The 25,393-nt window shown below is 43.3% G+C and overlaps 1 protein-coding gene across 9 annotated transcripts in view; it reads left to right on the forward strand.

Moving 5' to 3' along the window:
- Positions 1-25,393, forward strand: part of MTR (5-methyltetrahydrofolate-homocysteine methyltransferase) — a 125,783-nt gene that overhangs the window by 74,025 nt on the left and 26,365 nt on the right. For all 9 annotated transcript variants that reach the window (XR_009498093.1, XM_059900971.1, XM_059900967.1 and 6 more), the window contains 5 exons: positions 632-732; positions 9,221-9,288; positions 9,871-9,991; positions 17,728-17,809; positions 24,769-24,867. Coding sequence is in view for 8 of the 9 variants with exons in the window: in XM_059900971.1 (XP_059756954.1) it covers positions 632-732; positions 9,221-9,288; positions 9,871-9,991; positions 17,728-17,809; positions 24,769-24,867 (471 nt within the window). In the remaining variant the exon portion in view is untranslated. The remainder of the gene's footprint in view (positions 1-631; positions 733-9,220; positions 9,289-9,870; positions 9,992-17,727; positions 17,810-24,768; positions 24,868-25,393) is intronic.

Raw genomic sequence — 25,393 nt, forward strand, 5'->3', positions numbered from 1 at the left:
TCCTCCCTCCCTCCCTCCCTCCCTTCCTTTTTCTGAGGGAAGGAATGCTGACAGTATAGAGCAACAGTGTTGAAACCCCCCTGCACTGGGCTGTTGTGGTCCTTCCCATTCAGACAGGGCGGATGCAATTCACCAGCTCCTTCCTCTCCCTTTACTGCTAACAGCAAACGTTTATCAGACAGGTTTTGGGGGTTAAGGATATGATCTTCAGCGATGGGAGTGTTTTGTATTTGAACTTAAACTGTCCTTTGAGGTGATGGAATGCATGATCTTGGTTGAAGCCCCCTGAGCTAACCAGCTGGGCGGGCCTCCTCCGAGCTGCTGGGGCTTACAGCCTTCTTCTCACAGAGCACGGGACTTGGCTTCTGGGTCCATCTTTTTTTTTTTTTGGCCGTGCCATGCAGCATGTGGGATCCTAGTTCCCCGACCAGGGATCAAACCCACACCCACTGCATTGGAAGCCTGGAGTCCTAACCACTGGACCACCAGGGAAGTCCCCCGGGTCCATCTTTGAGGTTGCCTTGGTTGTATTGAATTGCTTTCTGTGCCGACACCTGTCTGGCTTTAGAGAACTGGGTGATCTGCTCTGAAGTGACCACAGCGATGCTTAGCTGCTTGGCTTCCTCTCCAGGACCCTTACCAAGGTACCATTGTGCTGGCTACCGTTAAAGGCGACGTGCACGACATTGGCAAGAACATAGTTGGAGTAGTCCTTGGCTGCAATAATTTCAGGTGAGTTAAGACCCGTCATTTTCACCCCCTTTCTTATTTAAAATAAAAGCATTAACAGGGTAATTCTTCACTGGGTGTGAAGGGCGTGGTAGGGCAGTAGATGTTAGAGGTTATTTTTAATTTCTTTTTCTTCACTGTGTTTTCAAATTTTCTACATTGAACATATCTTTTCAAATGAAGGAAGTTAGTAATTATTTAATGTTGTATGTTCAGTAAGGACAAAAAGAATGGAAAAAACTATTCAAGCCGGGTCAAAACAACAAGAGGCTTCTGGGGATTTGACCTCCGGCCAGAGGCTGGAACATCGGGTCCCACCCCATGGCCCGTGACATTGAGCATATTTCCCTTTTCCTCTCAATGAACTGCCAGATTTTTAGAGCCAAGATCTTGTTAAGACCTTGGCTAAATGGAGTTTTATAAGAAGGCTTTGACTGTACCGTTCTTTTTGCTTTGCTTGGAACAGAACCAGGCATGCCTCCTGGTGTTGATGAAGCCAGTTTTTGAATGTTGTATACAAGTGAAATCCCTTTCTTATATCTTTCATTATAGTTGAATGATTATTCAGCGCAAATTTATTTCTGTGTGAGAGCTCATGACCCACAGTAAGAGCATGTTTTGCTCAGATTTCAACATATTCTTTGTAATGAAAAGCCTAATATAACTAATGTCTTCTGTGGTCCATGTCCAACCAACAGTCTCTTTGAGTCATGGACTTCTTTCCAATGTGCGTTTTTCCTCTATAGAGAAGAGAGACTTGACTGCAGCTACAGCCGGGCCCCCTTGGAGTTGTCTTTGCCCACTGTCAGATAATAATTACCCTCTAAGCCCCCTGCCTACTCTCAAAATGTTTATCCATGTCTGCGTTCATTCAAGGCTAATTAAATGCAGCTAAGGACCACTCAGAAAGGCTGGAGATGGAGGAGCAGTGTCAGGGCGGCACCTTCTTCCCTCTGACTGTCTTCACAGGCACTTCCGTTTGGCTGCCTGTTCACTGTCAAAGACTTAGCATTCTCTCCTGGTCCTGGAAATGAGGAATATTGTTCTTGGAATATATTAATTTTTTTTTTAAGATAAAAATACTGGAGGTACAGTGGAGGTTGTTATAATGAGATTTTACCTATAGGATAAGTATTTGGACGAGGAATAAGTATTTGGATGAGGTATTTGCTTCCTAAAATCTCTGACATTTCTTCTGTTGTCTCATCTTTTCAAACCCTATGTTGTTGGTTTCTATTTGCATTCATCATAATTAGTTCAAATTCAGTTACGCTGATAAATGTTTATAGATGGTCTACTGCATACCATGCATTGTATCAGAGACGCCGAAGTGATTTAGTTGACTTTTCTCCATTCAAGAACTTTACTGTTTATCAGGCTAAAAAGCCAGGAACATATTCAGTGGTGATAGCGGGACAAGAACTATTGAAAAGGCAATTTGTAGGCAAACTCTCTACAGCAATTCTTGAGATATCATTGTCATGTGTTTATCATTTTTTATTATGAAAAATGGATAAGTAGCTGAGAGAATCATACCAGGAATGTTTTTTCCTCCAGTTAAAACATTTTAAGGGACTTCCCTGGTGGTGCAGTGGTTAAGACTCTGCCTGCCAGTGCAGGGGATACGGGTTTGATCCCTGGTCCGGGAAGATCCCACATGCCGCGGAGCAACTAAGCCCGTGCGCCACAACTGCTGAACCTGTGCTCTAGAGCCGGCGAGCCACAACTGCTGAAACCCACGCGCCTAGAGCCTGTGCTCCAGAGCCGGCGAGCCACAACTGCTGAAACCCACGCGCCTAGAGCCTGTGCTCCGCAACAAGAGAAGCCACTGCAATGAGAACCCTGCTCACTGCAATGAAGAGTAGCCCCCCGCTTGCCACACCTAGAGAAAGCCCGCGTGCAGCAACCAAGACCCAAAGCAGTCAAAAAAAAAAAAAAAAAAAAGAGGCTAGGGAAAACTGTGGCATTTCTCCAGGGTGCTACTGGAGCCCAATGTCAACAGTGAAAGTGGCTTATTAAACCTGAGACTTTCCTCCAGCATACCCAGTTCCTCTGGCTTGTGCACTGGGGGTCACTTATCTGGAGTAACTGGAGAAACATCTTCTGATGAAATTTTATTCTTGCAAAAAAAAAAAAAAAATAATAAGTTAACATGCAAACTTTTTCTATCAGGTCAAACACCCCTTTGGGTCTTATGTCTTGTAACACATAGACTCTTGGCCCTGGTGGGTTTAATGTTATGACGTCAGCTAGTAGACAGGTGCCCCTGATAGCTGCTTTGTGTAGTTAAATGTATGCTTTTGCTCGGTATCCATGTTCCAGCTGATGCCTGGGTGAATCACCCAGCTAGTGAGTGAGTCTAGCAAACCATCCAGTACCAGATATTAATGCAACTTTCTCGTTCCTGGTTCTTTGTCGTTGATGCAGTAAATCTCATGAAAAGACGTGTTCTTTGTGGGGGAAAAAAGAAGTAAAGAGGACTGAAAGTGACAGTTCTGTCTAGACAGAAAACACACTTTTTATGGGGATGATGCAATAGAATTTGCACATTTGAGAATTTAAATAGATCTGGGGATGTGTCCACCAAGAGTTTACTAATACCTAACATTTGTTTTCTGCTTCACAATTTATATAGTGCTTTTATGTAACTGATTTTTCTTTTTCTTTGTTTTTTGGTATTCTTTTCCTGATTCCTTCCTTCCTTCCTCCCTCCCTCTCTTTCTTTCTTTCTTTTTGTTCATTCTTTCTTTTTATGGTTTTGATCCTGCTTTGCCTGCCTCAATTATTGTATTTCTCATTTTACACAGTTAGCAAGTGGCAGGCTGTACTCAGGGCTTCTGAATCCAAAAGTCGGGATTCTGTGTTATGTCAGTTTAGCTTCCAGTATTTATTCTAGTTATAAACAACTTTAACTGTAATATATAATATGAATATTCTAGCTAAATTCCTCTGAAGAAATAATTTAGAATATTTAAAAACATTTTTGATCAGATATTTGATTACATGAAAGTTGATTTTAGATATACTCTTTAACAATAATTATATAAAAAGACAAATGTGGACTTTTCCCATTTAACAGATAATGCACACTGTTTAACTGGGTAAGAAAAAGTAGGATATATTAACAGAAATGTTAAAATGTTAAAATTAGATATACATCTAGTACTTTAAAAAATATGGATCTGATGAAACAGATAATGAGGCATATTTTCATTTTAACCAGTGGTTCTTAATATAATTGTCTAGTATGGGTAAATAATACGCAATATATGGCTAAGAAGGGGACACTTTGAAACTGTATAATGTTAGAGCTTTCAGCTGAGTGAGGAAAACGACTGTATCTAAGTCAAGGGCGCACTAGAGACTTCTCCTAGCACCTCAACATGCTCTCTTTATAATTATTTGGAGGCTTTCAACTGTGTGTGTGTGTGTGTGTGTGTGTGTGTCTGTCTGTCGTTTTCCAGCTTAATTGAGATATAATTGACATATAACATTGTTTAAAGTGTAAAACGTGTTGATTTGATACACTTATATATTGCAGTATGATCACTACCATAGTGTTAGCTAACACCTCCATCACATCACATAATTACCATTTCTTGTTTGTGGTGAGCACATTAAGATCTACTTTCTAAACACTCTCAAGTATATCATACAGTATTGTTAACTCCATTCACAGTGCTGTGCATTATATCCCTAGAACTTATTCATCTTCCAACTGGAAGTTTGTACCCTTGACCAGCGTCTCCCCACTTCCCCACCCCTCAGCCCCTGGTAACACCGGTCCTACTCTCTGTTTCTATGAGTTCAGCTTTTTTAGATTCCCTGTGTGAGCATATCATAAAGTATTTGTCTCTCTCTGTCTGACTTATTTCACTTAGCATAATGCCCTCATGGTCCATCCATGTCATAATGGCAGGATTTCCTTCTTTCTTATGGCTTCTTATGGTTCCATTGTATGCATGTATCACTCCTGCTTTATCCATTTATCTGTTCTTAACCACAGCTTGGAAATCTTAGTTGGGGCTGCAGACTGGTACGGTACTCCCATCTAGTGGTGGTACATGTGAATTGCAGGATCAGAAGAAGCTGCCACCTTTAACTTCATTTCACATGACAGCAAATATGAGGCACCCTAAGTGGATGCAGATGCAAAGCTAGCTTTATATTCCATTTTAATTCCTTCTGGAGAGTAAAAGGGGCTTTATATATTACAATATTTATTTTCTAAATTGTATGAATTCTTAAATAGTATTGGATGCCTTTGCTAAGGCATTTAGTGCAGCTTACATTTTTTTCTGTATTAGAAACCCAAATTAAATGCTTGCATTTACAGCTCTGTTATAAGCACTTTAGAAAGATGATTATAAAATACAAAATTTTCCATAACATCATTTTTATTTTCTTTAATCTCTCATGTGGCAAAATATAAGAATGTGTATAAGAGGCCTACAGACACGGGGTATAGCTCAGAGTGCAGAAGGGAAACCAAGGGAAAGCCAAGGGAGGTGGAGAGCTATTTGGGGGACGCAGGGAGTTGTAGTAAAGGGGAGAGAAAATGGGAGGAGATGGTGGGAAGAATGGCAGCCGCCACGGAAGGCAGGGATGGGATTAACCCAGGCTTCAGTTCCTTTCCTTCAGCCAGGGTTCCCCAGGGCCAGTTGTTTGTGATTCTGGACCTTCATAGTACTAGTTTCTGCCTGGGTGGCCCTCTGTTTTCCTTCATCCAGCTAATACCTACATATTTTTTCAAAATGCAGCTGGAATCACCCTCCTGGGGTGCTTCTAGTTGTTACCGAGATTAGATGGTCTCCCACAGCACACTGTAAATGCCTCCTCAGTGGCATTTGTCACACCATATTCTAATTCAGAATATGAATTAGAATTCATATTCTAATGAACTCACATGTGCTCAGAAACTGATTTCTCAACTCACACATGCTCAGAAACTGATCCCCTTCTTCTGGGGTGGGGCTGGGGACAACCCCAGGCCTAGATTAGCTGTCCCTGGTGGTGAGCAGCCTCCTTCCTGTATCCCAGTGCCATAAATACTACTTTCTATGCGTGGAAAACGTTGGGAAGTGCTCCTCTAAACAGTGATGTATTTGACTGTCTCCCAGCAAGACCTCTTAAGGCAGCCTAACATGTTGGAAGTTGAACTTGTACCCCAGACCCCTGGCTCACTGTTTCCAGACCTCTTCTTAGCCGCCTGACTGCCGGTTGTCACTCTCTTGCTGATTTCTCCTTCTCTGTGCAACCCTTGAACAGGGGAGTGCTCCGAGGCTCAGCCCTGGGACCTCTTCTCTGTCTGTCCTCACTACCTAGGTTAGTGCTTCTCGGACTGTAATGTGCCTTCTGACCACCTGGGATCTTGATAAAAGTCAGATCGGGTTAAAGTGGGTCTGGTCAGAGAGTCTTAGATCATCTCATTCAGTCTCATGACTTTTTTTTTCTTGCTCCTCTCCCCTTTCATCTCCCCTCCCCTTCCCCTCCTCTCTCCCCGCCTTCCCTTCCCCCTTTCTCCCCACCCTCCACCCGCTTTTGGCAATTTATTTTTCTACATCTTTTACACACAGTCTGAGGACTTTTTAACACCATCTAATATGCTGTCAAGTCCCAAGTTTTATCCCCAGCATGGATCTGTCACCTGGACTTCAGGCTTACCTATCCAGACGACTACCTAAGGGCTCCATTTGGATAGCTAAAGAAACAATATTTTGAAAATCGAACTAATCGCTGCCACTAAGATGCCCTCTACGGGGCTTCCCTGGTGGTGCAGTGGTTAAGAATCCGCCTGCCAGTGCAGGGGACACAGGTCCAGGAAGATCCCACATTCCGCGGAGCAACTAAGCCTGCGCTCTAGAGCCCGCGAACCACAACTACTGAGCCCGCTTGCCACAACTACTGAAGCCCGTGCGCCTAGAGCCCGTGCTCTGCAACAAGAGAAGCCACTGCAATGAGAAGCCCACGCACCGCAACAAAGAGTAGCCCCCGCTCGCCGCACCTAGAGAAAGCCCACACGCAACAACGAAGACCCAACGCAGCCAAAAATAAAAAATAAATAAATAATAAAAATTAAAAAGAGAAAAAAAGATGCCCTCTTCTCCCTCTCTGACCTTACTCCCTACAACTTTCTCCTTCCTCCATTTCTTTCCGGCCACGAGGTCTCCTTACTTTTCCTCAAACAAAAGCAAGCATCACACGATGTTCCTGAACGATACAGTGCCTAAAACAAGAAAAAGAATTGAGAGGAAGATGATTCTTGCCATCATACTGATGATTTTTAATTGAATTTTTAAAATATATGCAATGCTGAAAGCAGTCAGCTTTGAAATACATGCCTCTTTGTCTTGATATAAAAGCAATATGCTATTTTGCTTAGTTTTATAGGCTGTATTTAGTCACAGTTTAACAAATACAGTTGCCAGACTGAGTGCAATGTGCTAAAAAAAAAAAAAAAAAAAGGGTTCCACCTCACCCCTGTTATAACCTGCAGTGCCCCATCATCAACACCTACAGCATTTGTTCTCTACCGGCTTAGTGCTAACAGACCTGAATAGAGTTAGCATTGATTTGAAATTGTGTACTTACTGAGGATTCCATATGTGCTAGTTTATTATTTTTTTTAATTTAAGTAATATGGCAACAAGCTAAAAAATCTAACAGTATGAAAAGCTATATAGTGAGAAGCAAGGCTCCTTCCTGCCCCTGGTGTCCAACTACACCCACCTGTTAGCAGCTGACATGATGTCAGGTAGTAGTTCTTAAGCATTGATTTTTTTTTTTAATTTAAAATTATTTTGCCTATTTAGTTATAAGAATTGTTGACATTAGGAAGCAAGTGAAAACGCATACTGTAATTTTTTAAACATCTTTAAAACAAATACTTATGATCAAATTAAATTGTCAAAATGACTGACATTCCGTGTACTCTCTAAATCTAGAATAGAAGAGTAGTTTATAGAACATCTTCCAGGGCAGAAGTCCCATTTTCTCCGAGTTCCAGAAAGCGGTCTCCTCCCTCAGTTACAATTCCTTGGTGTTACTCTGTCCTCTGAGCGTCCAGAGGCTCCAGGCTTCCTCTGCCCAGTTGCGTCCCCCTTCTCGTGTGCCGGCCCAGGGTCAGCTCTTCCTTTGAGTCTCACTCCATCTCTCGTGGTTACCTGCTCTCTAATTCAGTCTCCCTCTCCCTCGACTTAAGTCACCAGATTCCTTCTCGTCATCTTTTCATGTGCAGGAACTGACCTCTTCTTGCTTATCCTCCTTGTTGGCTTCCATGTAGGGTATACTGTTCAGTGGATATTTATTGAGTGAACTTACCCAGCATCTTTATTGGCCTACATGGCGAAGAAGATGGATTTTGGTGTCAGATCCTGGTTCAAACCTCAGCTCTGCTACTGACTAGTTGTTTGGACAAGATGCTTAACTTCTGGGCCCACACTTCTCTGGGCCCTTCCTCATTAAAATGTAAAAATCATGTTTTCAAGAATTTAAAAAAAAAAGAGAGAGTATTAATTGGTAAAACCTGCCTCAAAATCGAGTTTAAAATATGAATCAAGCAAGCATCGTAAAAATATATATATTCTTTAACGCAATAATGCCATTTGTAATAATCCATCCAGTGTATATATTTGGATAAATGCATGAAGTAAAATATGAAACAAACCACAGAAAATGGGCCTTATGGTAGTGCTTCCATGTAGAGTTCCTGTGAGGGTTAAACAGGATTATTTATACAGAAGGCTTAGCATAGTGGAAACAACCCAGGTGTCCGTTGACAGATGGATGAATAAGCACCACGTGGCACATTCATACAATGGAATATTATTCAGCCTTAAAAAGGAATGAAGTTCTGACACAGGCTACAACGTGGAGCAACCTTGAAGTCATTATGCTAAGTGATATAAGCCAGACACAAAAGGACAAATAATGTATGATTCCACTTGTATAAATATCCAGACTAGGCAAATTCATAGAGACAGAAAGTAGAGTAGAGGTTACCAGGGGTTGGGGCGGGCCGATCGGGGATTGTTGCTGAGAGATTACAGAGTTTCTTTTGGGGCGATGAAAGAGTTTTGAAAATAAATGCTGGTGATGATTGCATAACATTGCGAACGACTGATTAGTGATGCTGAATTGTACTTAGGTTAAAATGGCAAATTATGTGTTATATATATTTTACCAGCGCTTAGGAAATAATAGTGTCCTCTACCAAAAATTATTGAATTGTCTACTTTAAATAGGTGGATTAGATGCTCTGTGGATTAAGTCGCCAAAGGTGTTTAAAAAAGCTCAGCATAGTCCCTGACCCATGGTCAGTTCCTAATAAATGGCAGTCGTCGTTGAGTTGGTGGTTGATATTTAGTGAGCTTTTCAGTGTGATTCCAGTTTACGTTAGAGCAGTATTTAATGGCTAAATAAAAATGTTCGTTTTAGCTTTTTCGCCAGCGGGTTCTCATTGATTTTCTCACATCTCATTTCTGTGCCCCAGAGTTATTGACTTAGGAGTCATGACTCCATGCGACAAGATACTGAAAGCTGCTCTCGACCACAAAGCAGGTACTGTACAGCCGCGTTCCTGGGCATTTCAGTAAATACCATTTCCTCCCAGTGTCTGTCTGTCGGTGAGTAGTCATGTCCCAGCCCATGTGGGATGGTGGGACATTCAGACATTCAAGTGCCAGCTCTGCCTGAGGGTGCTGTCATTGCCGTTTATAATGGAGGTCGAAGGGGTGACTAGGTAACCGTGAAACTCCTTTCTAGCTATGAGGAAGGGGAATGGGGACAGGCTTCTTAAAAGAGCACAGTTTTATTAGATTTTTTTTCCTCTGTGTGTAGTTGCTTTTATGTTTCTTCTGACACTGTGACATGTCGAGTCTGGGAAATCATGAACTAACAATTGCGTGGCTTCCCGAAAGTGTGGCAAGCATATTATCGCAACTTGAAGTTGCAAATCATATTTACTTCTGAAAGCAAACAATACAGTGAAAACCCCCAGTCAGAAAAGAAGCCTCAGAATTAGAAATTAGGAATTTATCTTCTGTCTTGTGGTCTTTATTACAAAGTTTTGAAAATGAGTCTTCATACTTTTCCTCTCATCCTCCTTCTCACTGTCCTTTTTTCTCTTTTTTTAAATAATAGATATAATTGGCCTGTCAGGACTAATCACTCCTTCCCTGGATGAAATGATTTTCGTTGCTAAGGAAATGGAGAGATTAGCTATAAAGATTCCGTTGTTGATTGGAGGAGCTACCACTTCGAGGTAAGTCATGCTAATGAGCTTTGTGCTTCCCTTAAATTCTCTTAAACGCCAGTGTTTATAAACAGTGATAAAACCTGACTTTTTTTCTTATGCATAGTGCATTGGCTCCTTATCATATAAATACACGAACTTTCCAGCCTTCACACCACAAGAGCCAGAATCATTTGGGGGCCTGCTGCAGGAAATTCCTCTGTCATCTACCCGCCTCTCCCTGTTTTTGGATTCCTTTGGCCTGCAGTCCTCTTTTCCTTCATCTTCTCACCTCCCAGTCAGTTCCTGAGACTTCTAAGGAACACTTATCCTCTTGAAATCAAACTGAGTGGAGAAGCTGTGTTTTTTGGCACAAAAACACTGCTTGAACTTTAGCCCACTCTCTGTCTTGAAGCAGGTGTCTGACTGAATAATTACAGATTCTCTTGAAGAAACTCCGACCTTGTAATAGTTGAGATAGAAAGCTGACCTAGAGAGAATGAATCAGAGGATCACTTTGGGAAGTTGTTTCTGAAAGAGAGACCTTTGGGTCAAATAATTTAAAGAAGAGAAAGTTCAAATTTGGTCACATGATTATTATTCAGTTTGTCGGATTTCTCCTGGGGTCACGATCATAATGATATTTGGTGAGAGGTATGTTAATTATGGGTATTAGACTTTTTAAAAAATTTTTATTTTATATTGGAGTGTAGTTGATTAACAATGTTGTGTTAGTTTCAGGTGTACAGCAGAGTGATTTAGTTGTACATACACGTAGATCCATTCTTTTTCAAATTATTTTCCCATTTAGGTTGTTACATAATGTTGAGCAGAGTTCCATGGATATTAGACTTCTTATGACACATTCCTTATGCCCCATGTAGTTCACTTTGGCAGGGAGCAGTGCCCAGGAGGAGCACTGACCTTGATGGTCGCACAAGCATGCAGTTTACCTTTCTGATACAAAATACAGTAGATGGCGGGACAAAGCTATTCCAGAGTTCCTTTCACTCTGGAAACAACTGTATGTTACGCCATTTGTATTAGGGATCTCCACAGAAACAGGATCAGTAAGGGGTGTGTGTGTGCGTGCATGTGTGTGTGTGTGTGTGTATGTGTGTCCATACAGGGGGTGTGGGAGGAGGGAGGGAGAGTGATTGATTTTAAGGAACTGGCTTATGCGATATGGGGGCAGGTACGTCTGAAATCTGCAGGGAACGTGGGCAGACTGGAGGCCAGGCAAGAGTTGCTATTGCATCTTGAGTCCAAAGGCGGTCTGGAGTCAGAAGGCCTTCTTCCTCTGGGGACTGCAGTCTTCTCTCTTAAGGTCTTTAATTGATTGGATGAGGCTCACCCACACGGAGGACAATCTGCTTTACTCAGAGCCTACTGATTTAAATGTTAATCATATCTAAAAAATACCTTCACAGAAATATCTAGATTGTTGTTTGACCAAAAACTGGGTACCATGGCCTACCCAAATTGGCACATAAAATTGACCATCCTTCCATTTATAACCTGAATGGACCATGTTCATGAGTAGTCAGGGTTCTATGTCATGTATCCACTAATTGCTTTTCATACTTGAAGGACTCAGTAGTGTGGCTATTGTTGCTCACATTAGAAAACTAGGTTTGCTTCTCCACGAAGGACTTACCCACTAGGATACTGACAGATCGTTCTCCAGGGATTTGACCAACCATCGATAACTGAGGTTTCAATGAGCGTGATTGTGGGTAATTGATGATTATAGTGTGAATGTTCATTAGCTTAGCAAAGAGAATGGTAAGGGAATCTACAGATTATTGTCAAAATGAAAGACCTTTTAAAATCATGGTTGTAAAAGAGGATAAATAAATATTTAAATGAAAAGATGTAATGAAATGCATTATGAGTTATGTAAATGTGATGCTGGTTTCCAAATAAGAACCACTTTATGTGGACACTGCACTCGGGAGTTCAATACCAGGAAACCACATATTGCTACTTGTGCAAGTTGGAATGTTACCAGTAGTTAATTCTACTATATCTCTTACCAAGTAAGAGCCACCAGATTAAAGAGGTTTCTTAAAAAATAACCAGAAGTAACATGACTAGCCTCTCGGGATACATCATTGGCAAACTTAGCCATAAGGACTCTTATGGCTATGACTCTATACCAGTTATAACCTGGTATATCAAGTTAAAATTAATCAGATCAGAAATCACCCACAGTCTTAGTGCTATTGTAGAATATCTGTTCTCATCGTCTGGGAAACTGAATGTGTTCCTCCAAGGAGACAGAAATCTGGATCCCATGACCTCCCAAGGTCTCTTTAACTCTCTGATGTTTTGTTTCTCGATGAGCTTTTCTGGTTCTATTCTCTTCCATGCCTGTTGCAGTTTCTGAAAAATTATTTAGAAAATAAAAGCCAGTAGTGGTGCTTCCAGATAACCATCCCCTTCTCCATTGTAGTGCAAGAGCAGCCTTTGAAAAACAGATTCTCGTGCAGCCTCCAGGAATGTCAGTGTAAAATTCCCCCTTCTGCCTTCATTTTAAAGTGGTGACAGTGGGTGAGGTCTCAGACCTGGAGGCTTGCTTCGTCAAGCCCTCTTATTTAAGTAAGCACTTTTGCTAAGTATAGCACTCACGTAGAAAAGTACACAAGTCACAGGTAAACAACTTGATGAATTTTTACAAAAATGAAACCACCCATGTAATAACCCCCAGATCAAGAAATAGAACATTAATGACACTCTGGGAACTTCACTGGATCCCCCGACCTAGTCATTCTATCTTCCATCACCACAGTTTGGTTTTGTCTGCATTTCAACTTTGTGTAAGTGGAATCCTACTGTATATATTCATTCTTCTGTGTCCCTCTCAACATTATGTCTTTAAGGCCTAAACTCATTATTACAGTAGTGTTTTTGTTTTTGTTTTTTTTCCCATTGTGGTATAATATTGCATTGTATTGTGCCCTCTGGCTTATTTATCCATGCTAGTGTTGGTGGACATTTGGGTTTTTCCAGTTTGGGGCTATTACACGGAATGCTGCTATGTATGTATTTCTGCCCTGAAGCAGACTTGCTGGGTCACAGAATATGCATATGGTCATTGGCATTAGATATTTATTCCAAAGTGATTCTATTAATTTATACTCCCACCGGCAATTATGAGATTTCCAGTTATTCCACACCCTTTTCAGTTTTATCCATTTTAGTGTGTGTGTAACAGTATCTTGCTAAGGTCTTCATTTGTATTTCTCTACTGACTAATGATGTTGAGTACCTTTTCATGTGTATATTGACCACTTGGATATGCTTTTTAAATTTTTTTTTTAATTAGGTATTCTGCCTTTTTTTTTCTTTTACTGATTTGTATGCATTCTTTATACTAGAGACAAGACTCTTTATCAGAAATATATATTGCAAATAGAGTCTTCCAATATGGCTTACCTTTTGCTGTCTTAGTGGTATTTTGGGTAACAAAAGTTCTTCATTTTCATGAAGTCGGATTTATCGATCTCTTTATGGTTAGTGCTTTTTGCATCTGTATAAGAAGCCTTCTACCCTGGGAGAATCAGCTTTGCTAGAAAGCATTCGGGAGTTTGAATGTCTCAGAAGTCATCTGAGAATGCTTATCATCACCTCCTACAGACCTATGGAGGGCTCAGCAGAGGCCCAGTTCTTTCCTTTGCTGTTTTTGAGCAAATGGAGGCTCAGGACTTCCAAATTCTCATGAAAGCAGATCTGTGAGGGGAATAGCAGCATGGCTTTTCCAAACCTCAGGGGCCTGCGGTAGGTAGCATGAGAGAATTAGAACTGTACCCCCAAGACACGAAATGAGGCTTGAGGATGGATCCTTGGAGAGGCTGAAAGGGTTATACAGATTTGGGGTCATATGTGGGTAGAAATCTGCTTGGAATGGCCCTTTTTAACCTGTAGCTATAAGAGACTAGAAAACTGAATATTCTCCTGTCTGTAATACAGATGGTTTTGTGTCACAAACGAGAAATGACTTTAACGGAAATCTGGCCCTTTTAGCTACAGAACTTCTCAAGGGCACAAGTCTGGCAGTTAGCTCTCAATTTGTAACTGGTTTAAAGCCAATAACTGCAAAATGTCTTTTTCAATTATGTTTTGTGTAGTTTAACTTGGAGAATTCAACAGGAAGTCACATTGCTCAAAGGTGGAGGTAATTTTCTGTTTTTTTTTTTAAACTGCTATGAAGTAAGGTGCTGAATTACATAACTGATAATATTTTCCTTTGTATAGGATTTCAAGGAATGAATTTTACATGCTAATCTCACTCCTGATTCCATCTTTCTTTTTTTTTAAATAAATTTTAAAATTTAATTTATTTATTATTTTTGGCTGCATTGGGTCTTCGTTGCTGCGTGCGGGCTTTCTCTAGTTACAGCGAGCGGGGGCTACTCTTCGTTGCAGTGCGTGGGCTTCTCATTGCAGTGGCTTCTCTTGTTGTGGAGCACAGGCTCTAGGCGTGTGGGCTTCAGTAGTTATGGCTCGCAGGCTTCAATAGTTGTGGCTCGTGGGCTCTAGAGTGCAGGCTCAGTAGTTGTGGCACACGGGCTTAGTTGCTCTGTGGCATGTGGGATCTTCCTGGACCAGGACTCGAACCCGTGTCCCCTGCATTGGCAGGCGGATTCTTAACCACAGCGCCACCAGGGAAACCCTCCTGATTCCATCTTAATTTTCCCATCCTTATTTCCCATTTTCTCTCATTTTTTCTCATCAAATTTTAAGTTTTGGTTTTGCTGCATTTATGTAAAACGCTAGTTCTGAGATAGGGTATGACATGAAATAAGTGCTTGGAGTGCTTGTTCTTTTTCAGCGTGTTAAAAAAGATCTTCTAAGGCCAACATGATCATGCCTATTTGGCAAGTGTGGGAGGTGACTAATTAAATCCTAAATGTTGACTAGTGACTTAGCAGAGATGGATTTGGGATTCAGCCTCAGCATTTAGCCCTTTGCCCTAGGTACATAGGAAGGGGAGGAGAGATTCCACTGTTTTGCATCTTTTCAGACTTCAGAAAGAAATCTTTCAGCTGGAGAAGTTCATGTAAATGGAAGCTTAGAAAAAAGTGGAATCAATGTCAAACTGGAAGCACTCTTTTTTTTTTTAAGTAATGATGAGGTATTTTGTTTGTTTATTTTGGCTGCACTGCGCAGCATGGGGGATCTTAGTTCCCCGACCAGGGATGGAACCGATCTTAGTTCCCCGACCAGGGATGGAACCCTCACCCTCTGCAGTGGAAGCGTGGAGTCTTAACCACTGGACCGCCAGGGAAGTCCCCGGAAGCACTCTTTGATAGCTGGGCAAGCTCAAATTTCATGCCTGTGCTCATCCAGCTTGGACAGTGTTTGCGTTGGAAAGGAGCACGTTGATTTGTTTTGTTTTGTCTTTTTCAATCATGAAATCCATCCATTTCTTCTCAGTTCCCTTTTCCAGAGGTTCATCAAAGAGAGAATGGCCAGAATTACACTGAGAACCCTTGGATACTTAATAAATACCAATTATATTGATTTAAACATTTTAAATTTTACTGGCTGTCTTTAAAAGAAATGTCACTGAAGTTACATCAGGCTTAAAACATTGTTTCCTGGGGGAACTTCATGCAGAAGAAAGACTGAGGTATATTTGTGTGTCTCAAGTTGCTAAGGAAGCATCTGAGGAAGAGGACACATACAGAGTCTAACTTGTGTTTTGAAACTGGATGCAACTTCTTCTTTATAACTTTTCCTACTGTTTGAAAATCTTCACCCCCTCATAGACTACCCAAGGTATCTTCAGAATCTTTGGTCCCCAAGCACACAGTAGGCACAAAACGGGTCCTGAGGAGGCAGTGGTGTCCGTTAGGCGGCTCCAGGGCCGAGATGCAGCTCCCCCTGCTGGTGGGCCTCCCAGTCCAGAAGGCATCTCCTGTGCTAACTGGCCTAGGCCTCAACTTCCATCTCACAGCCCAGTTCTGGTGGATTATGGCTTTAGTCCTTTGCTTCCTGTTTATGCACAGAAATATGCTTAGAAAGGGAACAGGTGAAATGTTAGAGGTCTTGTCTGTCTCATTATGAATCAGTCTTTACAGCCTTCCCTTAGAAGCCTCTTATAAACACACTCACACAAATAATGCACCTTTAATATTCTCTTGGTTTTTAAAAATTACCTCAGTAATACACACTTATTAGAACATGTCAAACAATTCAGAGGAATGGAAAGTAAAATTTAGTCTCTCCCTTCCCACTTTCAGTCCCAGTTCTAACCTCCGTATAACCAGTGCTGACTCTTTGATGTCTGTCTCTCCGTGTTTTCTAAATATACAGACACTTATATGCAAGTTGGTTGGTTGGGGCAGGTTGAGGGTGGTAGTGTTTTGTTTTTTATTTTTGGCTGCATTGGGTCTTCGTTGCTGCGTGCAGGCTTACCCTACTTGTGGCGAGCGGGGGCTACTCTTCGTTGTGGTGCGCAGGCTTCTCACTGTGGTGGCTTCTCTTGTTGCAGAGCATGGGCTCTTGGTGTGCGGGCTTCAGTAGTTGTGGCACATGGGCTCAGTTTTTGTGGCACATGGGCTTAGTTGCTCCGCAACATTTGGGATCTTCCCGGACCAGGGCTCGAATCCGTGTCCCCTGCATTGGCAGGCAGATTCTTAACCACTGTGCCACCAGGGAAGCCCTGTTTTGTTTCTTTTTTAAATAAAATTGTATTAAACATACTGTTTTGCTACTTTGGTTTTTCCTCATAAAGTAGCATATTCTGGACATCTTTCCAAATGAAAATACATTTTAGTTGAGGGGAAAGAATATGAAAGGATCTGACTTGGGGAAAGCTGCTGCTACTTTAAGGGGGAAGGAAAGAGGAGAAAAGACTGGAAACACTGCCCATATTGTGGAAACTACTGTTGTCACGCTTTTATGTGGAATTGTGGCAAAGTCCACACTTCTGTCCCAGCTTCAGGGTACTGGTTTAACTACAGTAGGGGAGGGTGTATACATTTTCAGTTCTCACTTTAATATGTTATGTTCCATAATGAAATAGCAGATGTGTAGCCTATGCTATTGCTATAAACATTCAGCAGTCAGAGGGCAATTTTGCGGTAAAATTAGGTAATTTTAAGGATTAAAGGGTGTTTCTTCCTCAGAACTGACATTTTCAAGTTTGGCAAAAGGGATTTTGGGCTGAGCCAGTGTTAGGATAAGGTATTGTTGCTTTGGCCTCTCTGTGTTACTTTGTGTTGAATTTATTTACGGTTCGAGGTTCCTTCCTACAAGTACCAGGTGGGCTTGGGGTGGAGAAGTGTTGGTGTCTTCCGGGGGCAGGGAGCAGCAGCTGGGGAGTGGCGCCCCGTGGCCCCTGTCAGTGTCTGGCACTCCAGGGGTCCTGGCTGGTGGCCCAGCTCGTCTGCAGGAAGAAACTCCCCTTGACCTTTATGACAACAAAGTGCTGTTGCCCGGGCCGGTTGGCTCCCTTAGTTCAGAAGGGCTGCTAGTGCAGAGAGCTGAGGACACCATCCTTCTCATTTTCTCCTAGGCTTCTTTGTAGTCTGGGCCAAAAATCCATGCCTTTTCCCCTTGGCTTGCCCCTCTTAGGGTGGGCAGAAAGTCATTCTCATTTTCCAAGGGAAATTTGGAGTTCAATATTTATAAGTACCTTAAAATCTTTCTCTGAAAAGCACTGTAAGAGCACATTATCTCTAATGGTTCTGCACAAGACTTGTGGAGGAACTGTCAGGCCTGACGGATGTGTTTTTCTCCCTGACGCCTCTTTTCAGAACCCACACAGCAGTTAAAATAGCCCCAAGATACAGCGCGCCTGTGATCCACGTCCTGGACGCATCTAAGAGCGTGGTGGTGGTAAGTGTGGGCCTCGCGTTGTTTCAGAGCTGCTGTGAAGGGGAAACAGAGAGCGCAGAGAGTCGGAGCTGCTGTGAAGGGGCAACAGAGCGCTGAGAGATAGAGCTGGTGTGAAGGGGCAACAGAGAGGGCTGAGAGCTAGTCGAAGATGCTGTGAAGGGGCAACAGAGCGCTGAGATTCAGAGCTGCTGTGAATGGGAGACGGAGAGAGGTGTGAGTTGGTCAGAGCTGCTGTGAAGTGGCAACAGAGAGTGCTGAGAGTTAGAGCTGCGTTAAAGGGGCAAAAGAGAGCGCTGAGAGTTAATCGAAGGTGCTGTGAAGGGACAACAGAGAGCGCTGAGAGAACTGCGTTAAAGGGGCAACAGAGAGCGCTGAGAGTTATACCTGCTGTGAAGGGGAACAGAGAGCGCTGAGAGTTATAGCTGCTGTGAAGGGACAACAGAGAGCGGTGAGAGTTAGTTAAAGCTGCTGTGATTGGGCAACTGAGAGCGCTGAGCGTTAGAGGTCCTCTTAAGGGGCAACAGAGAGCGCTGAGAGTTAGAGCTGCTCTGAAGGGACAAAAGAGAGCGCTGAGAGTTAGTCAAAGATGCTATGAAGGGGCCAAAGAGAGCTCTGAGAGTTAGAGCTGCGTTGAAGGGGCAACAAAGAGCGCTGAGAGTTAGAGCTGCTCTGATCGGGAAACAGAACGCTGAAAGTTAGAGTTGCTGTGATTGGGCGACTGAGAGCGCTGAGCGTTAGAGCTGCTCTTAAGGGGCAACACAGAGCACTGAGTATTAGAGCTGCTGTAAAGGGGCAACAGAGAGCGCTGAGAGTTAGAGCTGCTGCGAAGGGGCAACAGAGAGCGCTGAGAGTTAGAGCTGCTGCGAAGGGGCAACAGAGAGCGCTGAGAGTTAGAGCTGCTGCGAAGGGGCAACAGAGAGCGCTGAGAGTTAGTCAGAGCTGCTGTGAATGGGCAACATAAAGCGCTGGGTGTTAGAGCTGCTGTGAAGGAGCAACACAAAGCGCTGAGAGTTAGAGCTTTTCTGGTCGGGCAACAGAGAGCACTGAGAGTTAGAGGTGCGTTGAAGGGGCAACAGAGAGCAGTGAGAGTTACTCACAGCTGCTTTGAAGGGGTAACAGAAAGCGCTGAGAGTTAATCGAAGGTACTGTGAAGTGGAAACAGAGCTCTTAGAGGTAGAGCTTCTGTGAAGGGGCAACAGAGGTCGCTGAGCGTTAGTCACAGCTGCTGTGAAGGGGCAACAGAGGTCGCTGAGCGTTAGTCACAGCTGCTGTGAAGGGGCAACTGAGAGCGCTGAGCGTTAGAGATGTGGTGAAGGGGCAGCAGGGAGCGCTGAGAGTTAGAGCTGCTGTGGAGGGGCCACTGAGAGCAATGGGAGTTAATCGAAGGTGCTATGAAGGGGCAACAGAGATCGCTGAGAGTAATAGCTGCTGGGAAGGGGCAACAGAGAGTGCTGAGAGCTAGTGCTGCTGTGAAGGGGCAACACAGAGCGCTGAGAGTTACAGCTGTGTTGAAGCGGCAACAGAGATCGCTGAGAGTTAGAGCTGCTGTGAAGGGGAACAGAGAGCGCTGAGAGTTAGAGCTGCTGCGAAGGGGCAACAGAGAGCGCTGAGAGTTAGAGCTGCTGCGAAGGGGCAACAGAGAGCGCTGAGAGTTAGAGCTGCTGCGAAGGGGCAACAGAGAGCGCTGAGAGTTAGAGCTGCTGCGAAGGGGCAACAGAGAGCGCTGAGAGTTAGTCGAAGATGCTGTGAAGGGGCCAAAGAGAGTTCTGAGAGTTAGAGCTGCGTTGAAGGGGCAACAAAGAGCGCTGAGAGTTAGTCGAAGATGCTGTGAAGGGGCAACAGAGAGCGCAGAGAGTTAGAGCTTCTCTGATCGGGAAACAGAGAGCGCTGAAAGTTAAGAGCTGCTGTGATTGGGCAACTGAGAGCACTGAGAGTTAGTCAGAGCTGCTGTGAAAGGGCAACAGCTAGCGCTGACAGTCGAAGATGCTCTGAAGGGGCAACAGAGAGCGCTGAGAGGTAGAGGTGCGTTGAAGGGGCAACAGAGCGCTGAGAGTTAATCGAAGGTGCTGTGAAGTGGAAACAGAGAGCTCTTAGAGGTAGAGCTTCTGTGAAGGGGCAACAGAGAGAGCTGAGCGTTAATCACAGCTGCTGTGAAGGGGCAGCAGAGAGCGCTGAGAGTTACAGCTGCGTTGAAGGGGCAACAGAGTGCTGAGAGTCAGAGCTGCTGTTAAGGGGCAACAGAGAGCGCTGAGAGTTAGAGCTGCTGCGAAGGGGCAACACAGAGCGCAGAGAGCTAGACCTTCTGTGAAGGGGAAGCAGAGCGGTGAGAGAGCTGCTTTGAAGGGGCAACAGAGAGCGCTGAGAGTTAGAGCTACTGTGACGGGGCAACAGAGAGCGCTGAGAGTTAGAGCTACTGTGACGGGGCAACAGAGAGCGCTGAGAGTTAGTCCGAGTGCTGTGAAGGGGCAACATAAAGCGCTGGGTGTTAGAGCTGCTGTGAAGGAGCAACAAAAAGCGCTGAGAGTTGAGGGTATCGCCCAAGACTTTCTATTGGTTTTTGTTAAATTCTGCTTTTAAAATGTGGAAGAATATCCTAGGGCTCTTGTCGTGGTCACTGGGGGTGTCTGCATTGCTTGAAGGAGGACGGGTGAGTGTGTCCTCTGCTTTCCGGCACCCCTCCCCGAGCCAGCTGCAGCAGTGCTGGCCTGAGTAATAGGAATGGTCCCAGGACGCTTGGACCTTGACACCAACCCAAAGAGAGATTTCAGCCATTTACAAATATTTACAAACATGAATGGGCACCTTCTTAACTCTGTGCCAGAGCTGAAAGGAATGCAGAATTTTTTAATCAATATATTTTTTAATTGAAGTATAGTTGATTTAGAAGGTTGTGTTAATTTCTGCTGTACAGCAAAGTGATTCAGTTATGCATATATATGCATTCTTTTTTTAATCTTTTGCATTATTGAATATAGGATATTGAATACAGTTCTCTGTGCTATACAGTAGGACTCTGTTGTCTATCCATTCTCTATATAAAAGCTTACATCTTCTAACCCCCTCCCCCTTGGCAACCACCAGTCTGTTCTGTATGTCCATGATTCTGTTTTTGTTTCATAGATATGTTCATTTGTTTCCTATTTTAGATTCCACATATAGGTGATATCATATGGTATTTGTCTTTCTCTTTCTGATTTACTTCGCTCAGTATGAAAATCTCTAGGTCCATCCATATTGCTGCAAATGGCATTATTTTGTTCTTTTTTATGGCTGAGTAGTAAGGAATGTAGAATTTTTTTAAATGACCCATTTCCAGGTAGAAAAACGTTTAATCTGGAATGGGACAGTTGACCCTACCCAAGGGCAGAAAAGCATTCACAGGTATATGTTGAAAACACAGAATTCGGTAAATATAATAAACAACTTACCTAAGTGGTTTTTCCTGCTTTTCTCCATCAGTGAAGCCTAACATCATCTCTTGTTATGTGTTTCATTATTTTCATTGAATAATGGGATATAATAGGTTGTGGGAATCTGAGTGACCATGTGGTCCAGTGGTTTCCAAGTTTGTTTTAGCCACAGAAACCTTGTTTGCAAGTGATGTCTCCCCTGCACACTCAGTAGAATACAAATAAGAGCGGCCCCTTCCACCCCTCATCCCACTCCTGGTTCTCATTGAAAGAGCGCAATTTAAACACCACTAATCTAGGCCAACCTTCACATTTGCAGGCGAGGGGCCTGGTGACTTGTGACACTACCAGGCACTGTCACGCAGCCTGGACCAGGATGACACATTTCCTGAGCCATTTTCCAAAGGAATTTTTTCAGATCTGTGAATTTACTTATATGAAAATTATAAAATAATCACTAACATTATTAAATATTTATAGTGTACCCAGCACTGTGCTAAGTGCTTCACATGGATTTTTTATTTAATCCTCATGAGGTAGATACTTTCATTATCCCCATTTTAGTGGTGAGGAAACAGGAACGAAGAGATTAGTAACTCTTGAGGCCACACATCCCTGAAGCAACAGGTGTGGATTTGAATGCAGGTGCTCGTACTCTGTGCGGCGTTAGTTAAACTTGTTTCCATTCATATTTAATGAGTCTCCTTTATTAAGAAGGATAAAATTAAATCGGGCTGGAGTCATAAAATTGCAGTTATTTAAATTGCCATTGAGATAGACCAACGTGCAAATAAACTACATTTCTACAACTCAATTTAAAAACAATTTTTTCGATCTTATATTTGGATAGTGTTTCATAAAGAGGTTGTGTCAGGTCCACGGTTGAGTAACCAGTGAGCCTCTCTTTAAGGCTTATTCCTTAAAGCCTTGTTGAAAAGCATTGTTTTCAAATGCTAATGAATGACTGTGAACATTTCCCATTTGGAGACCAGGCCATTGGGCCCGTTTGCGTGCACAGTGGTAATACTGCCCCCACAGGTCGGGGAAGACTTTAGCTGGGAAGGACTTGGTCCCTTGATTCTCTTCCGAGGACACTCCTCCACCGTCTGGAAGAGCTAAAGCACCGTGGGCCCAGCTGGAAGCCAGCAGAGGATGAGGCGTGGGTGTCTGTGCCTTTTACCGTTTGGTCCAGGCAGGCAGCTGGCAGTAGTTGGCTCGTCTCATATACAAAGAAACAGCCGCCTTTTGAAATTACTCAGACATAAGTCTGATGGTAAATCATTTGGATAATTGCCAGTGACACATTTCGGGAGTCACTGGTACAGTTTGTTTAGGTTGATTGCTGGTTTAGAGTCTTTTGACCTCACTGCAGTGATCATGACGCAGGCTCACACTCTGGCTACTGTCTCATGTATTTATTTGAAAGGTTCCAAAATGTGGCAACTACATAGTAGTTGGAGATTTAGACCAGACAATGGATGCCCCCTTACTTTCTTCCCTTTTTTTTTTTTAAATAAAAAACAAGGTGCGAATATTCAGTCCTCTTTAAATTAGAAAATAAATTTTCACCATATTCCCAATGTAAATTGTGCTGCAATTTGCCGTGAGAAAGAAAAAAGAAAAAAAGGAAAAGAAAAGCCCTACTATGTTTGATGGTTGGCAAGAAAACACAGGATGGACTCTGGTTTTGTGATGGAAGGACCACATAGATTAGCCCATATAATTGGCCATGAACTTGTTTCCATTGAGCAAGTCAGCCTGGGCAGGGAGGGGCCTGTCACCGCAGCTCTGGCAGCAGGAGCTCCACGGGAGTTGTGGAAGGGACCAGCCAACTGTAGCAACCCCTTTCATTTTCCAGGTAGTTCCTGTGTCGGATGCTTTCAAGTTCTGGAAATCGGGGGGTTACTTTCTCAGAGTTTAAATTCTAGCAGAATGCAACAGTGTTTTAAAACATTGATTGCATGTACTTTGGGGGAGCTCAGGAGTAGACATCCTTTCTTGTTTTCATGAGCTCTGCTGGATTTCCTAAATGAGGACTCCATTGAGGTGAGGTTCACGTAAGACTGGGAATTACTCTGGTATGCATACCATTTGGGAGCCTGTTTTTAGGCTTATCACGATGGCCTTTACTGATTATATTTCTTAATAAAGTGATTTGGTTTTATACTAACTCACAGGTGATTGGATTGTTATTAGAGATACTTAGACAATTCACACAGAATTATAGACATTTAAAGCTAATGGGCACCTTAGCCATCATCCAGCCGAACTTCCTCCATTTCAGATAATGGTATTGAACTTCCCTGTCTTTTTGTGTGTTAGAAAATCCCACTGGAGGATGCAGGGTTGGGGCAGTGCTGTGATTTTGGAACTGATGTGACCAGCAGCAGCCATTTCCTCTTCCTTTGTGATTTTATTTTGAGCTTTGGTGGCAGCTATTCTACCTATTTGATAATCATAGTCATAAATACTATTTAGCTGATTCTAGTTTTACAGTTTACTGAGTAGCCTCACTTTTCTCAGATGATCAGTTTCCTTATTTTAGCACCAGCTCATGGTTGACTGTGAAGATCAGCCTCATTCCATCAGCAAACATTTTGTGAGGATGCACCTTCTATGTGCCGGGCCCCACGTTAGAAGCCAGGGGCACGAAGGTGGTTAAGGTGCAATCCTACCCTCACAGGGCCTGTCCTCTAGTCAGGGAGGTAGATGCCTAGGCAGATGCTGGAAGCCTGTGGTAAATGCAGTGATGGAGAGATGAACAGAGTATCTTTGAAACCCTGAAGAGGGGGTACCTAACCAGTGTGTTTTGGGGCCCCAAGACCACCCCCAGTTTCAGTGATTTGCTAGGACTCACAGAACTCAGAAGCACTGTTATACTCACAATCACGGTTTATAACCATGAAAGGATACAGATTAAAATTGAGTGGAATCTAGAAAAGGCCAGGCACCAGCATCCAGGTGTCTCTCCCCTCGGAGTCATACGGACAGAGCTTAATTCTTCCACTAATGATGTGTGACAGCATGTACGGAGTGTTGCCAACCAGGGACGCTCGCCTGAGCCCTAGTGTCTTGGGCTTTTATTGGAAGCCAGTCACATAGGCAGGGCATGCTCACCTGTCTGACCTGTCTGAGTACCTTATGGGGTACTCAGGCTTCAACCCCTCCAGAGGTTAGATAGCACGTAAGCCAAGTTCCCCCATAATTCACATTGTAAGCATAAACTGTCTGGGATGGCCCGAGGCCCCAGGTAGACAAAGACATTCTTTATCAGGCAGGATATTCTGAGGGCTTAGAGTTTATCTCCCAGGAGCAGTCAAAGTCCAGTCTCTTCTTTGTAATGTACAACATTGGAGCATCCCAGGCCTGCTGAGTTAACCCTTTACAGTAAAGCCAGGCAGGCATTAGCACAACTGGTGAAGGGAGAGGAAATGATGTTAGTGTGGGAAGGCTTCCTGAAGGAGGTGACCCTAGGACTGACCAGTATTACTCATGTTTTATCTTCTTTCGCTGCTCTATGGTTATTGAACTCTGATCTTGCATTTTCAGTGTTCTCAACTGTTAGATGAGAATCTAAAAGATGAGTACTTTGAGGAGATCATGGAAGAATATGAAGATATTAGACAAGACCATTATGAGTCTCTCAAGGTAAGTGACAAAAACAGGTCCCCGCTTGTTTGGGTAATAAAACGATCCTACAGTTTTTTGTTTTTTGGCTTTTTTGGCTGCGTCAGGTCTTAGTTGCGGCATGCAGGATCTTCGTTGCGGCACGCGGGCTCTCTAGTTGTGGCGCACAGGCTTAGTTGCCCCACAGCATGTGGGATCTTAGTTTCCTGACCAGGGATTGAACCCACATCCCCTGCACTGGAAGGCGGATTCTTAACCACTGGGCCACCAGGGAAGTCCGATCCTACAGTTTTTAATGTGACTTTGCTGTTTGGAGGAGGGGAAGGTTTGGGATCATTTTAGGGAAGTCCTACTTTCTAGTTCACATCAGCGTTCTTCAGTGTTCCCAGTAATTTTGGGTTATATTAAGGTTAATTTTATTTATTCCTCCAAACATGTACTGAGTAAGCAGTAGGTATTGGGTGCTGTGCTGGCTACCACTTATGAGAAAGAATAAAACATGAGCTCATAGGCAGCAGGGAGACGGGGACTGAGTGTACTGAGGTGA

Source organism: Balaenoptera ricei, chromosome 16, assembly GCF_028023285.1.
Source record: "Balaenoptera ricei isolate mBalRic1 chromosome 16, mBalRic1.hap2, whole genome shotgun sequence".
Classification (NCBI taxonomy): domain Eukaryota; kingdom Metazoa; phylum Chordata; class Mammalia; order Artiodactyla; family Balaenopteridae; genus Balaenoptera; species Balaenoptera ricei.